A 17,302-nucleotide genomic window follows, 5' to 3' on the forward strand; every position below is an offset into this window, starting at 1 on the left:
AGATTTAGATTAGATGGTAGGAAGAAATTCCTTAGGCTGAGGGTGGTGAGGCGCTAGAACAAACTGCCCAGAGAAGCTGTGAACATCCCATCCCTAGAAGTGCTCAAGACCAACCCGGACATGGCTTTGAGCAACCTGGTCTAGTGGAACATGTCCCTGTCCATAGCAGGGGGGTTGAACTACATGATCTTTAAGGTCCATTCAAACTCAATCCATTCTATGCTTCAAGGAAATAAACCATTTTTCTATTAACAACCATGGAAAAAGGTAGGATTTCTTTTTAAAAAAAAAATGGAAAAAAATCCATTATGATCTCAAGCATGGTCTTCTCAACACACTGCCCTATCAGCATGAAGAGCACTTCTCAATGACTTGATTAGTGAATTTAGTGTCATAGGACTCATATCCTGTGCCCAGAAACCAATGTCCACCTAGAAAACTACTTCCAAATCCCACAACCAGCACTGTACCACAGATAACCACAACTGGATTCCAGACTGCCCCATGCATAAACTTCCAGTAGAATAATAAACATTTAATGCAGCTAAATCTATGCAACTACACATTTAAGTCGAATTATTTAAGTTGAATTATTCCTTGGTGTTCCCAAAATTTCATTCCACTTAATGAGCAAAGGAAGGCAAGGAGACTCCATGATCAAAAGTTTAAAATGATAAAATAAGACAAAAATCTACATTACAAAGAAAACACTTTCACTTAGCTAAATGATTGCTATTTATAGATGGTTTATTGACCACAGACAGGTGCAGGGATATGTATGACGTGTAAAAACACCAGTCCAGACAATCCATGCCTGGAAGCCCCTGAAAAGCAACCGGCAAATAAAAGGTTGTATTCCCACCCTGCAGAGCCCTGGCAATGGATTTTGAGCTGCTTAACAGGTTGTTCAAGGGTGCAACCTTTTACTAATACTCCAACTGAGAAGCCCCAACGTAGGCTTAAAACGAAAAATATACAGAGTTGTGTGTAGCCTTGTAATTCTGGGCATAAATCCTAGTTAGTGCAAATATTTTCCACACCAGTTTAACCACATCATTCTGCACGAAGCAGCAGTGTTGTCAGTAGTAATATGGCACATACAAAGGCTTGTATGGGAAGACACGGCAAAAATTTTAATTAAGTATTTTTTCTCTTAAATCTTAAGATTTGAGTATGATAAACAGAAAAGCAGTTCAAATACAGTTTCATTTCTATGTTTCTATTAACAATTAGACCCGTCAAGCACCTTACAGATAATAAGAAATTTTTTTTTTCATATTGCTTGCTTTCTGAAGTGTAATCAGGATGTGTTTTGTGATCCCCAGACCCTTTGGCAACAACTGCAAAAATAGCAGGGTGCTAATACTGCTAAGGCTAAGAGGCCAGAAAAATAAAAACACACATTTCAAATTATTTCAAATCCTCTATATTTTGAGCTTTTTTGTGACAAGTAATTAAACAGCCCTTTTTTGTTCTGCTTAGTCTAAACTGTGAAGCAGGCACTCAGGTTATCTTTTCCAATTTTTCTCAACACCATGAGGACTAGCAAGCTTCTCTGCTTCAGGAAGAAAAACAGGCAAAACTTTCAAAATCTTGTGACTTCTGCAAGGGGGAACTGATTTATAAAGCCACCATAAACATAAGGGCTGCACTTAAATTTTGAGAATTAGTAGCAATTACTGTAAGCAGCCCTGACCTTCATCAGCATCTGAAGTTCAGTTCAAGGAACACCAGTGTCAACTTCTTGACTTTCTATCAGCAAAAAATGCTGGTCTTGAAGACCTCTCCAAGACAGGTGGAGAGAGTTGGGGCTGTTCAGCCTGAATAGAGGAGGCTCTGGAAAGACCTTATTGCTCACTTTTTATACATAATGAGGGCTTTTAAGAAAGACAGAGAGGCTTTTTATCAGGGCGTATTGACTGGTTACAGTTTTAAACTATAGGAGAGTAGATTTAGACTACATAAGATGTAAGGAAGAAATTCTTCACTCTGAAGGTGGTGAGGCACTGGCACAGGTGGCCCAGTGAAGTTGTGGACGTCCCACCCCTAGAACTGTCCAAGGCCAGGTTGGGTAGGGCTTTGAGCAACATGGTCTAGTGCAAGGTGTCTGCCTATGACACAGGGGTTGGACTAGATGATCTTTAAAGGTCCCCAACCATTCTAAGGCTGGAGCTCCCTCCCAAAACAGGTATCTCCTGCAAAGGCCGTGGTTCACCACCAGCACAAAGCCCACTTCTCTGGCATGCTCGTCCTGTGGTTCTCATTAAGAGTCCATTAGTAAAGCACAGGCAGAGGAGACTGATTTGACAGTCCCATAAATGACTCAGATGCTGCACTCAGTCTCAATGAGCATGAAATACCACTGCAGCCATGCACAGAACCACTGACTCTGAAGTGTATTTCTACATGCAGTTCACCAAAGGCCTCGGTTTTGGACAGCACTTCAAAACATACTCTCCCAACTTACCCAAGAGACTCGGGGAAACAGTAACTGACTTGCCCACAGTTTGTGATGATTGTTTACCTCGGCTGTCCTCAAATATGACCATGCACTTCTGAATAAATTGACAAATTTCACAATGTTATTTGACCAGCTATCTTTTTCATATTTTTGGCCCAACTTGAAGAGGTGGGAGAATAATCCCAGAGGTCTGTAACATGTTTTCCAACTGCACTCGAAGCTGGACTTCATTATTTCCCCCTTTCAGTTGCAGTGTTTCTCACAAAAACACACTACTTCACACCTAATATGGTGCTATTCTTTCTCCATTCTTTTTCTTCCTCTTTCCTCACATAGTTTCCTGGTTTTTGTTCCCCCTTTAAGAAGCACATTGTACCTACAATATAATGCATCTGAAAATAATAATCCCTCCTCTGTCTTTCCCCCCATGAGAGATTACTTTTCAAATAAGACTTAACTAATTTTTTTTTCTTAGTAAATCAGCTACACCAATATGTAAAAGGGGAAAACCTACACAGCTAACAGGTATTTGGTTTTTACAATGCTCTGTCTCTTTTAAAATACATTAAAATTAAATGTTGAAATATTAAGCAAATTTTTTTCCAATAGATATCAAGGTCTGTTTCCTAAATGAATCTAACCACCACCCCAATTTTTAAGAGAATTATTAATTACGTATAAAGTGTATGAAAGGAGAGAAACCACATGTCACCATGTACTGCTCTAAGAGCATGAAAGTCCTCACCAGCTTTTTCAGATGAAAAGTCTCAGGCAAGGAATGCTAACCAGGAGACGGTTTGGGCAGGGGAAGCCACAAGCACAGACAAGGAGTGTAACTGATGGTGCTTATACAGTGGCAGCACCACCAACTGGAAGGGAAGGAACCTTCTGGCATCCATGCAGGGGCTGCAGGGGAAGACATTTCCAAGTGAGGACAAGGCGCCAAATTTAAAATGCATGGCACAGCACCTTGCCTAAAACCACTCCTGCAAGAGCAACGAGCAGGCTTTATTCTCTTGCTCTCTTTACCCCAAAATAGCATACTCACTCAGTACTTTTTTCCTACATCCAAACCTGATGACTTCTCAATATGCCTACTGAGAAAAAAAAAAGAACAGAAAACATGGACAGCTTTTTTTTTTTTTTTTTCAGAGGCCTACCTTTCCCTTTTTGAAAAGGAAGGAACCATGAAAAAGAAAATCAAAGCAAATACAGGCACTTTCTGCATGATCCACTGTATCAAGCGTTCCCAGGCTCGCTTTTACAGGGCTTGCAACGTCCTAGATCCCTCATTCTCAAATCCCTTTTAATGACAAGTAACATTAATTTATGACGCTATCCCACTTTTAGAGATAAAATTGAGACCTAGTTTATTTCCCTTCTGATGTGCAATAAAACAGAATATGAAAGTAAACTTCCAGGACTGACATAAATAACGTGGGCATCAACATCCAAGCTCTTCCTCTTTGCCATTCAAAGCGAGAGTGTTTAGTGCCACTTGCATTTAAGTCCCAGTCAGTTTACAGTGAGAAAAACATCTAACCCAGCATCACTTCTCTAAAGAACTGCAAGTATGTTGTGAAGATGTTGGAATAAAGACTTTTTGGGAGTAATTTTTACTGAAAAAAGAAACATTTGGACATCACCATTCAAAAATGCGAAGTTGTGGATTAAAGAATGGATTTAATGCAAAAAGGTTCTGGAAGAAAGTTTTCTGAAAGGATGCTGGAAAGTAACAGAGAGAGTCAAAGACAAGTAGTCTGCTCTGTGAAAGGAAGATGAGCCATTTCCAGGCTACACCATCTCTTTCAAAGATGAAGTACAGTACAATTACACTGTACCAGCTGATTCTCAGCTTCTGACTTACCCTGTCATCCAGAGCAAACTTTTTACAGTACACTGGATCCAGCCTGTTTCCTATGATCTCTCCACAAATAATTCCATCAGATGAGATTACCCGCCAAAAGTCTAGCTGACTAGCCATTATCAGCTCATATTTCTCCAGATGTTTTGTGATCTCATCCTTTCTTAATGTCTCTAGCATCTTGCCTACCACCAAGGTCAGATTTATTGGTTGACAATTTCCTGGTTCCTCCCCAGTCCCCTTTTCCCAGAACAGGACAAGCAAAATGAAAGCAACCAAGAGCTAGAATTGCAAAACTATTGCCCATTGTGTTGAAAAAGAGACACACAAGGAAAACCACAAACTGACACAGCTTATCTCTTGTTTCCAACAAGAAGAGCAACAGATTTCCCTATAAACCCAACCCTTCAGCTCTAGAAACAGCATCAGCTTTTTTCCCTCTGTCAAATTTCCCCACTCCATTTTTTGTTCAGCCCCTATCTTGTTTCTTACCTTTCCATTTCCCCCAGCTTTTCCTCTGAAGTAGCTGTGCCCTCTATAGCTGGCATCTTCAGAGTTCAGATGGCTCTTAGGATCCTTTGCATCAAGTGCCACAGCCAGTCTTTGAAATAGCATGAAAGCCAGACGATCCTTGAACTAATCTGAACCTCAAAGGTTCTTACTACACAGGTCATCAAGACAGTGCATCACTACATCCCAGTGACAGACAGAAGCCAAGTAAGAACAAAAAAACACCCCAAAATAAACCACACACGCACATACAGAAAAAGAGGTAGGGAACATGGTGAGAACAGAAAAGAGAGAAGAAAGAAGAGCTGAAGAAAAACAGCAACACCAGAGACCCCCTGATTTAAAAATATATCTGGTCATATCTTGTAAAATCATCTTTTGATTCACACTAACAGAATACTGAAAGTATGAACCTGTGCTCAAAATAACAAAGCTAAAGTTCACCATCTGTGCTATTCTGCTAGAGAAAGTTAAAAGAGCAACAGTCAGCATTTTAGTTCTGGTTTGTATTTTACATATGGATCTTGCACCCATTTTATGCAGCGAAGCTATAGGAAGACAAATCACAACGGGCCACTTGTTATTTATTAGGTCATCTGTATCACTCCATTCATTACAGAAATAATTCTTTAACCAAAAGAGAAAAAAAGTATTAGACCCAGAAATAGAGTAAGTATCTTATGTATTATTTTTCATTTAAGGGCCTCTATCAGTTTTGATCAGCTTGTAAGCAACAGACTCTATCAGTCAAATAGTTTTACTTGCCTGAAGTCCACAAAAACTGGCATTTAGAGGACATGTTCTGGTTTTCATGGTTAAAATTACTATGTGGTGTTAATATACTATTTAAAAACAAAATAGCTCTGCATTTCCTGCTAAATATTAATAGATGAATACACAGGTCTCTCCAGCTCCTTATAATTGCTTCTAATTTCTCAGACTGAGAAAACAAGATTTTTCTATTTCCTTTTTCAAATGTCAGTATATGTTCTTCCCTCCCCCTCTTTCCCTGCCTCCAAAAGACTCCTTTTTTTCATACAAGTTTATGCCCTATTAAGAAAACCGGACATACTAGGGAGGACAGAGATGACAGAGTATCAAAATGCACAATCCCCTCTTTGTTAGCCATGAAGAAAGACTTTAAAAAAAAAAAAAAACAGGATGAAGACTGGAAACAATAGAAGGACCTTTATAAACAGGGACCAGAGCAGAAAGATGCAAGAAGTCCAACGAGATCTTTAAAATGGATCAGTAAAGCAAGTAAAATACACTTGGGCACACCTCTGTTTTCCAGAAAAGTTCCCCACACACAACCAAAATTAAGGATCCTCATGACATACATTCAGAAAACCTATAATCTCAGAGGTCAACAAGCAGCAATTTGGGCAGATAATTTTCTCCTTCTCCCCTCATATTCAATCACAATTATAGCACCTCTGCATTGAACCATTTCCCCATCCCTTCCCACTAAACAAAACCTTCAGCATCACACAACCAGGGACTGCATACCCTGGATGTACACACACAAACACACCAACCCCAAGCCTGAGCTCCTTCACAACTCCACCTGTGTGTTGGAACAGTTCAGCCATTCACTTATCCGAAGAGTGGTCACAAGCTACTGTCTTCACACAAGAGTCTATCCTCACTGGGATTTGAGTAACAGCACCAAGCCCTGCCAATGGGGAAAGGGATGGAGAGGGGAAAGTTCATTCGTGAATTCTTCTATTTCTGCCTGGTTGAGGTTAGACATGTCACAGACACGACTGGCCCCTGCACAAACAAACATCTGCACTACTGGAAGTAGAGCTTCCTTTAGTGACTGACTTAGAGAACTGTCAAGAGCTCTCGGTCAGGCAGCAATGCTTAATTTCATTTCTCCATTTCTATTTTTAATCTTGGAAACAAAAACATAAATGTAAAGCATGCTGACAGAAGAAAACAGCCCTACGGTTCTAGAAAGCCATGCTACTTCCCTGCCAGGCCGAAACACCTGCTCCTGCTAATGATGGCTTTATGCTTACTTACACCTGCCATCCAGAAGGGCTCCAGAGCACTTTGCAGCCTGATTTACACATACGCAAATCATTAAAACCACCAAAATTAAGCCACTGCTGGGGCGAGATGTAACAACTGCTTAACTGCACACAGCCATACTGTTCAACTGCTCAGGACAGGAACTAAGAGACACCAAAGCCACGGCGAACGTTAGGTTGAGAGAATATCATTGTCCAGTCTGGATTTTGGCCAGTCACTACCTAAAATATTTGCATATGGAAAGCCCTAGGATCTTTAAAGAACATATGCAGTGCAACCTTTGGTTTTATAAATGATCTGAAAGAAAAACTATATATATATATATACACACACGTACGTTTCCTATATCTGAGATCCCCCCCTTTAGCAGTCCCTCCCTGCACTAATTATTGTTTATGCCTTGACTTCAGAAGCTCACCGTATCAGACATCAGTTTTGGAAACATCCTGTGGTTGAAGCACTTAAACTAGCAGAGCCAGCAAACTGATAGTGTCTGGCAATAAATGTAGATTATCAAAAAAAAAAAAAAAAAAAAAAAGATGCTTAACAAAACACATGCACACACAGAGTGGGTAAGTTATCCCCCACCAAAGACAGAGCCAAAATAGCTGAATTTGTCAAACTATCCCTAAACAGCTACAAAAACCAAGAGAGTCCCAGAGCTGACACATTGGTGGGCTGAAGAGAAGATAGAGCATTGCTTTCTAAAAACCTCCTCACAAGGACAACACTGAATTAACAGTTACAAAGTCAATGGAGTGGAATGAAATAGGTGTCACCACACATACCAAGAGGGCAAAAACGCACTGGGAAACAGGTTAAAAAGATTAGGAAACCTGGCATTCAAAAAATGCCAAGATATGTTTAACAGTTTAGGAGTTTGGGCACAAATTTTCAGCATCAAATATGTGGAACATGCAGAGCAACATTTTGAAAATGGAAATGTGTTCAGCACATCATCTCATCATAATATTATCAGCAAGCCATCTGAGATAATCATCTGTTTCTCTAAGGCAATTTTAAAACAACAAAAAATATCAGATCAGGAGATGTGGGCATCTTTTACTAAGACCTCCTCCAGAGGTCTCCTTACTTGAAAGCAGCTTTATTGTAATCCTAGAAACAACACAGATTCAGTTCCCAAAAGTAAACACAGACAAACCTGAAATACAACATGATTGTTTAAAAGTTTCAGACACATGTGCCTCTGAATCATCCTGACAATGCCTTTTCCATACTGTTTAAAACAAATGTTTCTCCCTCATTTTTGTACAATGCTCCTCAAAAAAAAAAAAAAAAAAAAAAATTACACAAGTGCAGGAAGAATTGCAACAACAAATGGTTAAAAACACTCAGCCTGAAAACACTGTTTATAACTAAAAAAACCTCTCTGATTTGCAGTTTCTAGATTCATAAATGGGAATGGGAAGTATAATTCTGTGTTTCTTTCTTCTATTTAATCCAAACACAGAACAGTTCTCAAATACTTTGTCAGAACAAGGCAGCCTGGATACAGCAGAATTACTGAATGAGCTATTTAAGCTAATGAGTGCAAAGGTGTTTCCAACTGAAACAAACCGGAACAAAAAAAACCCCACCCACAGCCCTAAAAGAAGTTGAACAAAATATTTGTACATCAAGCATCAATCTGCTAAACTACACTACATATCCAATTGTTAGAAATATACGCTTCCACCCTTTTAAAATACACACTATCAACATGTTTTCTAAATTCCTAGAAATTTCTTATTGTTGCTGAAGAACCACCAGCCTTTACCAAGGTTATAATAAAGCATTTCAAATTTCTTCCATAAATAATTATGCTACACCTTTGCACCTTCAGGCAAGTTGTTGCAAACCCTCTAGAAAAATCCTGAGTCTGCAGAACCATGTAAGCTTCCCTATTGCTGGAGCACACAGATTCTGTTCTTGGTCCAAAAAAATGACGCTATCATGGAAAGTACCTAACACTGCTCTCTCCTTTCCAAGAAACAATAGTAGAATACAAAGAAACAGGTAAGTCAGGTACCGTATAGGATCCATGCTGTGGTGCTTGAAAATGAACACCTCCCCAAAAAAGAACAAGCCCACTGTTTTGGGAAGAAAACATGTAAGAAGGCAAAAAGCGTAATGATACATGCGACTGTTTTTTCAGTTTTGCCACTCTGTCAAGAATAAAGACTTTTTATAAAAATCAACTGTCATTAGTGGTACAACTGAAATGCACAGAAGTGCACAAACTAAAGGCTGTTCTTCCTGTCCAGGACACTGGTACCCAGAGCAATTCAGACACAAACAGAATAGCACATTCTCTAGCAAGTCTCTGCAAGAGCACAGCATTGCTCAGAAAATACAGGCGTATTTTTCACTCTTCAAAAATACTCATCTTAATTCTCCCTTCTAGCACAAAAAGGAAAGCTACAGACCTACATATAAACCAAAATTGTTTACTACAGTTTATCCTCTAAGTAGCATCTCCTTCACTTGCTGCCTTTATCATCATTTTCAAAGCAGCTGACACCGGTTTTTGGTGAACACACGCACACACACAAGAAAACCCCTTATACATGCATTTTCTAAAGCTTGAAAGAAAGTCAGGCATGCTCCCTATGTACTGTTTCCCACGAGGATGAACAGGAAAATAATGGATTATTTGAGGACATGCTGCTAAACACCATATTAGAGAGACACGGAGTCAATTTACTGTCCAGAAGGGAAGAGTCACTTACCTCGTTTGTGAAGCCAGCCTTCCTTCACTATCGCTACTTCATTCATAATGGCAGGAATGTCTCTTGAAAAACCAGTTTATGGCAAAAGATCACTCTGTTGAAATTCTTGAACTCCAGCAGAAGGCTCCACAAGAGGGACGAGAGTTTTTCCTCTGTTTTCCTCCTTCCCAGCTATTTCTAAAAGGATCAGAAGAAGAGTACACCATCATCTCAAAGCATGGCACAGATGTACAGCAAGGCATACAACACAGAGTAGCTTTCATTGCTGTGTTGTTGGTTTGGGATTTTTCCGGTTTTTTATTATTATTACAAATCTTAAACAAGGGCTTAGCTCTCCACAAGAGCTTTTCTATCTTGGCAGGTGGAGGTGCCAAAATGCATGCTTCCTAAAGTCCTGCTCCTTCACTGAGTAGGCTGATCATGGGCAGACTCAGAACACCGATGCAGTCTGAATTACAGGTGGATTCCAGACCTTACCTAACTAGACCTCCATCTCTGCAACACCACCTCGTTCTTTGCAACAATAAAAATTCTGAAATATCACAAAAACCAGTTTTCAATGTTTCCTGGTAAGGAAGACTTCCAGAACATCTCCTGGAAGGTTTCTTTACAGCCTGATAATAGTCTATTAACCAGCACACAGCATGTCTTAGATAAGCCTCTGACAGTAAACATTCCTATTCTGCTTTACGTTTTCCTACCTTCAGCATCATCCCCTTAGTCCCACTCAGATCTCCTAACTCCCCAAAAAGTGTCTTCTCTACCTTTGATATTTCCAACTTTTACCTTTCTTAGAGATATACAAACAACCACAGATAAGCTCACCTACCTTTCTGTTATCCCAAATCAGCCCTTAAAGCACCCTGATCAATTTTATTGCTCTTCCTTAACTCCACTGCAGTTTGCTGCTGCCTTTCTCACTATGAAATATACCCAAGCACAACTTGGGATTTTTACCCCTCTGCTTTATGAGACAAAGTCCCTCTCTAAACGGCTCAAGATTGCAATTTCTTTTGAAAATGTGCCTTGCTCCTGGCTGACTATCACAGAAACATTCTGTGCATTTGTCTCCCTCACTGAATGTAATTTCTTCCCAAATGCATTAGCTTTTATTATTTTTCTAAATTGAATCTGATTATTTTTCTGCTTGTGGTACTAATAATCTCTGCTTTTCTTTAATTCTTCTGTGCTCTCTGAAGTGTCCATGCCGCCATTCAATTTGGTATTACTTGAGTGATCAAAAAACCTAATTGGTGACAAATTCCCAGCAGTAACCAACAAGTTTAATGAAACAAAACCCAGCAGCATTTGTAAAGTGCCACCAAAGAGCTGGCTTTTACTGGAGTCTCTCATCAACCACCAAGACATCCCATTCCCACCTAACAAATACATACCACCTCTGCATGCATTTGGCACATGTGCATCTATTATCTCTGAGCATGCAGGTGATAGCCATCCATCAGAAACTAGATTAAAAAGCAACTAATTCCCCATAACTCACTAAGACAGGACACTGGATGGAAGAAAACAGGTGGTCAAAATGATTCCAACCTAGAACTAAAACCTCAGCAGGGGCACAGGGCTTTGTACCACACATCAGAGTGATTTGAAACAGGCAGCGTTCAAAGCACGAAGCTTAAATTTGAACAAGTTCCATTACTGCCAGCAGAATGGATGGAGAAAGGAGGTCACTCCCCTGATACTCTGCCTACAAACCTACACTGCTGCTGTTCCTCAGCCTTTCCAGTTAACAGTTTATGTTGTAGACCTCCCCAGAAACAAGGTAAGTCTGGGGTTTTTTTCCAAATTACAAATCTGCTGATCTCACTAGTTAGAATTAGCAGCTCCACGAAACAGATGTTTGCCTGAGGGAGGGAAGACACACAAAAAATTACATTGGAACAAGTGACATGTAAGAATTCCTAATTTCATAAATATGAGAACACCGTATGCTGCAGAATAGAGACCAGTAATCCACAGCTGCCAGAGATACCTTGGAACAAACTCCTTTAACTTCAGAGCAATTAGGATAGAACCTGACAAACATAGCAGGCTTTTTCCTTTCAAAATGGCATACATACACAATAGCCATGCAAGCTAGATTTGCTTGCTGATGTCAAGAGGAGACCACACCTCACTTAGAGACTTGAGCAATTTGCAAAGTGTTGAACAAAACCCCCAAGATTATCACAGCTTGAGTATGGAAATGCAACACCCAGGTGTGAAAGTTAACACTTCTAACTCTGTGTCATACAGGGTGCAGGGACTGTGCAATCCTACCTCTGCATCCTGAATTCAACCATTTAGAGGCACTGAGCAATCAATATCCTTTCCTATAACCACACATAAAAAAGGAAGCTACAAAACAAACTAAGCTGTAGAAAGGGCAATACTATTATTAAAAACATTAAAAAGCATGAAGGACTAGAATTCTCCAATCTGCAGGTAACTTACTCCAGGTTTTCCTGGGTTAACACTTGCCAGGATTACCACTTGGCAGCCTCCTACTTGTCATCACCTAAACTGTCATCTAATAATCCAAATTTGAATGACAACAAGGCCAAAAAAAGCAGATCAACAAAGAAATCCAAAGTTCAGAGGAACTACTTTTTGTACTCTCTGTGGTGTCCAAGCAGCTTGGACTGCCTTTTCCCTACCATTTCTATCCAAGAAACATTTCCCACTTGCTATTGCAGCCATACTCTCAGGGATGTGTCTTTACCTGCCCACCTCCTTTCAGGGAAGAGGGATGGTGAAGGGGGTGGAGGATTTTGCAAAGAAGCCATGGCACAACAAAGTGGGAAAACATTAAACATTTCCTGACACCAACCTGCAACATGGGTCCCCACCTCAGTCCTTCAGTCAGCCATGTCAGAGCACTTACTTCACATGGAGAAATTTAAGCTATTTTTAATTTGCAATGTGAAGAGCAGGGGATCCCTTCTCACTGTCTAACAAGATGTCCATAGACATAGCTCCAACAGCAGCAAACCTGCTCAATCTAGTGTATTTTAAAACACACATTCAGGCTGTGCCTAATACATCTATTTTAGTAAGAGACATTACTGAAGACAGTGGCAGCAAGCAAGGGTAATTTCTCGGAATAGAAGAGCAAGTTAACTATAGGTCAGTGTACTACTGAAGATGTGTAAACCAGAAAAAGTTCCTTTTCCATAAAATCCTTAGAGGGGAAAAAAAAAAAAAAAAAAAAAAAAAAGGAACGATTACAGTCCTCATTTATGGCCATCTAGGAATGGTTCCCAGTGAAGAGAGGGCATCTGAGGTAAGTATGACCTGGCTGCTCCAGTCTGTGTCTGTAAAGGACTGAATACTGTCAAAAGCTAAACAACTTGGTCTTTCTCTTAGCTTGTTTTTCAACACACATTTCTGTAATACTTTTTTTAACACTGAAATAGTCCTCACGCAGCTGAAGTGCTGTAAATCATGAATGGCATGACATCAGCATTGTATCATGGTGACAATGGTTTTGCGTACATATTAATTCCTTAAAGGTTATTAACTTCTTCATAAATAATGAGATAACTCACTTCCCTAGGCACTGCAGCAGCAAAACCTGCTTTAAGGAGTCACTCAAACCAACCATCCAACAGAAGGTGGAGCAGAACCGTCTTTTCCGTATTTGGGAGCGTCGTGCTGGAGCTCCTTCTCTCATTCTCCTCTATACATTATCCTCACCTTCTTTTTTCTCTAAGAAATTAGAAATATTAATCTGTACTTCCGGTCCTCTTTCCAATGCAAAGTTTTATATTTGTTTCCACTCACACCCTAGAGCAGATCAGGAAGAAAAGGAAGTCTTCCGTAAGGCCGATGTTGAAACTTAAGCTTATGGGATGCAGAAGCACCTATGGTAATCACCTCATCTTGATGAGGGAGAGTAAGCAAGAGAGTAAACGGAGAATCTGACCCACCAGCGTCAGTCCTGGCATGTCAGACTGTGTCCGGGCTGTACTCACTAGCCCAGATCAGAAAGCAGATTACAACAAAGCATTCCCCTGGGCTAACACTTTGCCCTGTCACACCACCAGTTACCAGTGCCCACTGCCCTGGTGTGGCACATTCCTGATTCTCCCAGGACACCCTGAGCCCAAATGTGCTGCACATCCTTACGTGTTCTCATCACGCACAGCAGCAGGACCAGGCAAAACAGGATTCAGCAGCCCAAGTTTGCCTACTGTGGGCACATGACACTGTCATGAGAGCACATGAGGTACACAGGAACTGGACTGGGCCAGGGTGGTGCATCCGGGCCCATTACATGGGATACCATGAGCAACCTACAGTCTCCTCCCGGTGCACGCTCCCAGCTGACAGCCAACTGCACCTAAACAGCAGAGACACAAAAAAGTTGGGATCCAGCCAACGTTTCAAGTGGAGCTACAGACAGATGTTCCCACCAGGCTTTGACCAGTGAAGTACATCTCCTGCGTTACGCAAATCCTGCCCTGGGTGCTTCATAGGAGCAGCAGTGATTCCAGCGTGCTCAAGGCCCTCTGAGCCTGCAGCAGCTTCGCACCATGACCCAGTTACCAAATCTGGGCAGACAGCTTTCAAGGAAGCTTAGAAGGACCAGGTTGTTCCACCATCTTAACTTCCCTCACAAAAAGGCCTTGTGGGCCATGACTTAGGTGTGGTCACCAGTATTCGCTACTATGTGCTGTGTGTCGAATGACACCACATCTAAACTGGAATTTCATGCCATTTCAAGTGCAGCTGATCACAAGGTTCACAAAGGTTTCTCAGATACTAAGTTATGAGGAAAACGGTAACTGGAAAACAAATCTCTACAGCCACATCCTCCCTTTTTTTTTTTTTTTTCCCAATCTGTTAGCCTAATCTGGGTTTACAAAACGGTAATTTGAAATATTTGTGCTCTCATGCCCTTGCTGATCAATAGACAGGAGGTTAATGCTGTTCATGTTACGACATCCAACTGTCCATGCTGCAAACACAACAACAACTTGATAGGACAAACTAAGCTACCTATTTCAAAACTGAGTATGGCAGAAAAGCAACTTCTTCATACCCCCACCTCCAGCCCAGACAAAATCCTCTTTATGTTCCCAAACAAGAACAAGTGCTTTTACAGTTTATGCTCATATAATTTAAGAACTGTGCTGCTCGGAACTTCGGTACCAACCTGAGATGTTTTTAATCAAATTACATTTTACAGTATTTGTAACAGAAGTTTTGTTCTGTCCCCAAAGAAATCAAGTCAGTTGTGAAACTATTTAATTGTTAATGTAATCACATCACTTATTTTTGTAAGACTGTAAGTGAATACTGGAGCTAAAAGTGACTTGTGGACACTGAATCAATTCTTAAATTTGATTTGCCACTGCTGCACACCAAAAACAGTTCTATAAACACCACACACAACACAAACCCTCCTATTTAAAAAAATCTAAGGTAGTTCCAGTGTCTTAAATCTGCTAACTCAGACAAATGTTGTGGCTGTCACCATGAAATTAACTACTACATGAAAGTAATTACTAGTCATGCAGTATGTCAGGTTTATTTACCTGCAAACAAATATTCTTTAGCATTAAGTGTATCTCCCTTTTATAACTGTATTTTGAAATGTACATCCCTCCTGTGCTATAAATAAAACAAACAAGCACAAATCATGGATTTGCTTCTTACATGACAGACGTGGTAGGAAAACAAAGCAAAACAGTTAAATATTTCCCACAGGGGTGGCTGGGAGGGGGGCCATACCACCCATAAGATGCAAGCTGTATCTGCATCAGTAGCAGTCCTGTCAGTAAAATATGTTAAAAGTACCAGAACGTTTATATGCTTGATTATGTGTTTCACAAAGAAACAGACACAAGTCCTACAAGTCTCTAAGAACATTTCGGCAACTGCAGAATTTCACCTGGGGGGGCGGGGGTGGCATCTGCAGGCAGCTCCCTACACCTCTGCTAAACACGACTGCAAAAAAAAAAAAAAAAAAAATCAAGTCCACAAGCGCTGCACAGCCACCTACACACGCCAAATGCCCACGGAGAGAATCACACCCCCGTCGGCAAACACTCAGTGGTCCGCAAAGCGGAGCTGGGCTAACAACGCGGCCGCACAAGACAAGGGGAGAAAATGGGGGCGGGGGAGGTGGGAAAAATGGGGGGCCCTTGGCTATTTTGTTCGCCGCTGTTTCAGAAATATCACGAACCACCCCCCCGCCGCCCCCAGCGCCGTTTTCCGGGGGGATGCTTGCGCAGGGGCCGGGGCGGGGGCAGGCCCGAGGGGAGCCCCCCGCCCCGCCGCCCTCTCACCCACCGCATCCCCGGGGAGCCAACAGCTTCCTGTCCGCTCCGGGCCCGCCGGCAAGACGGACCGACCGGCCAGGGCCGCCTGCAGCCCGGCCCTCCTCGCCCCCCACCCCGCCCGGCCGTGCCCGGGGGCCCGCGTGGCAGCCCCCGCCCGGGGAAGGCGATGGGAGAGCGGCCGCCCCCTTTCCCGTCCATTCCCTTCCCTCCCGGCTCCGCACAATGCGGCCGCGCCGAGCAGGCCCCGGCCCCGGCGCTTCCTTCCCCCAGCCCTTCCCAGCCGGGGAGCGGGTCACTTACATGGCTGGAGCCCGGGGAGGAGGCGGCGGCGGCAGGGGAAGGGAGCCGGGGAGGGAGGCAGGGGAAGGGGAGGGAAGGGGGGAGCGAGCCAGCGAGCGAGCGGGGGAAGGGGGCGGCCGGCGAGGCGGGCGGGCTCTGCGGCGGGCGCCGAGCGAAGGCCTCACTGGGCTCCCGGCAGCCGCCGCCTCCTCCTCACCATCCCCGGGCGGCGGGGCGGCTCCTCCTCCCCCTCTCGCAGGCGCTCGGCCCGTGGGGTTCGCACGCCCGCTCCGGCTGCCGGCTCGCCTTCCCCGCCGCTCCGCCCTGCGAGGCCGCCCCTCGCCTCGCTCCGCCGCCGCCTCCCCCCGCACCCCCGGGCCGCACTCCCGCCACCCGGGCCGGGCTCGTCCCGCACGCGTCTCCGCGGCGCTCGCTCACACCCTCCGCGGAGCGGCCGCCGGATCCCGCCGCCGCCGCTTCCCGCCCGTGCCGAGGGGCCGCCCCGCGCCGCGCCGCTCCCCGGACGGGGTTCGTGGCCTCGCCACCCTCCGAGCTTCCGCAGCGCCCGCCAGCCCGGCCCCCTCCGCCCACCCGCCGGCCCGGCCCCAGGCCCCGGGGGCGGTGTTTCCTGGCCCCGGGCGGCCCGGTGTTCCCCCTTCCCCTGGCACCGTCCCGGCCCTCGGACCGGGGCGCTGAGGACGCCGTGTCCCGGGAGGGATGTGGCCTCTCCTGATTCGGCCTATGAACCGGCTGCCTGGAGCATGGACAAGTTCACAGAATCACAGAATCAATTAGGTTGAAAAAGACAGGTTATCGAGTCCAACCTATGACCAAACACCAGGGCCAGGGTAACGATTCTGGATGTTGCACTCCAGGCCGTCCTGCACTCACAGCAAGAATGGCTCAAAACATCACAAATTGCTTCAACTATTGCTTACAGCATGGCAATATTTTCGGTAAGGTTTTGAGAGCTGTTCTGCTCTAAAAAACAATGTTGTGGAAACACCTATGACAGATTAACGTTTCTCCACCCTTCCAAATCAAAATTCGTCTTTGGTCATTAAGGGATTTTGCTTATTCTCAAATTGACAGTGCCATAAACATTAACTGGGCTGTAAGAACTGATTGGATTTCT

The 17,302-nt window shown here is 43.3% G+C and overlaps 1 protein-coding gene across 2 annotated transcripts in view; it reads right to left on the reverse strand.

Annotated features, from left to right (window-relative positions):
* The window catches only part of AKT1 (AKT serine/threonine kinase 1), a 78,772-nt gene extending 62,148 nt beyond the window's left edge, over window positions 1-16,624 (reverse strand). The window contains exons 1-3 of one of the 2 annotated variants that reach the window (XM_082284104.1): window positions 16,189-16,624; window positions 15,498-15,553; window positions 9,602-9,778 (exon numbers count right to left, since the gene is read on the reverse strand). In XM_082284104.1, the coding sequence (XP_082140230.1) occupies window positions 9,602-9,647 (46 nt within the window). In that variant the 5' untranslated portion in view covers window positions 9,648-9,778; window positions 15,498-15,553; window positions 16,189-16,624. The remainder of the gene's footprint in view (window positions 1-9,601; window positions 9,779-15,497; window positions 15,554-16,188) is intronic. The other variant, XM_082284103.1, reaches the window with a different exon arrangement.
* Window positions 16,625-17,302: the final 678 nt, after the last annotated feature.

The sequence above is a fragment of the Coloeus monedula genome (genome assembly GCF_965178545.1).
Source record: "Coloeus monedula genome assembly, chromosome: 6".
Classification (NCBI taxonomy): domain Eukaryota; kingdom Metazoa; phylum Chordata; class Aves; order Passeriformes; family Corvidae; genus Coloeus; species Coloeus monedula.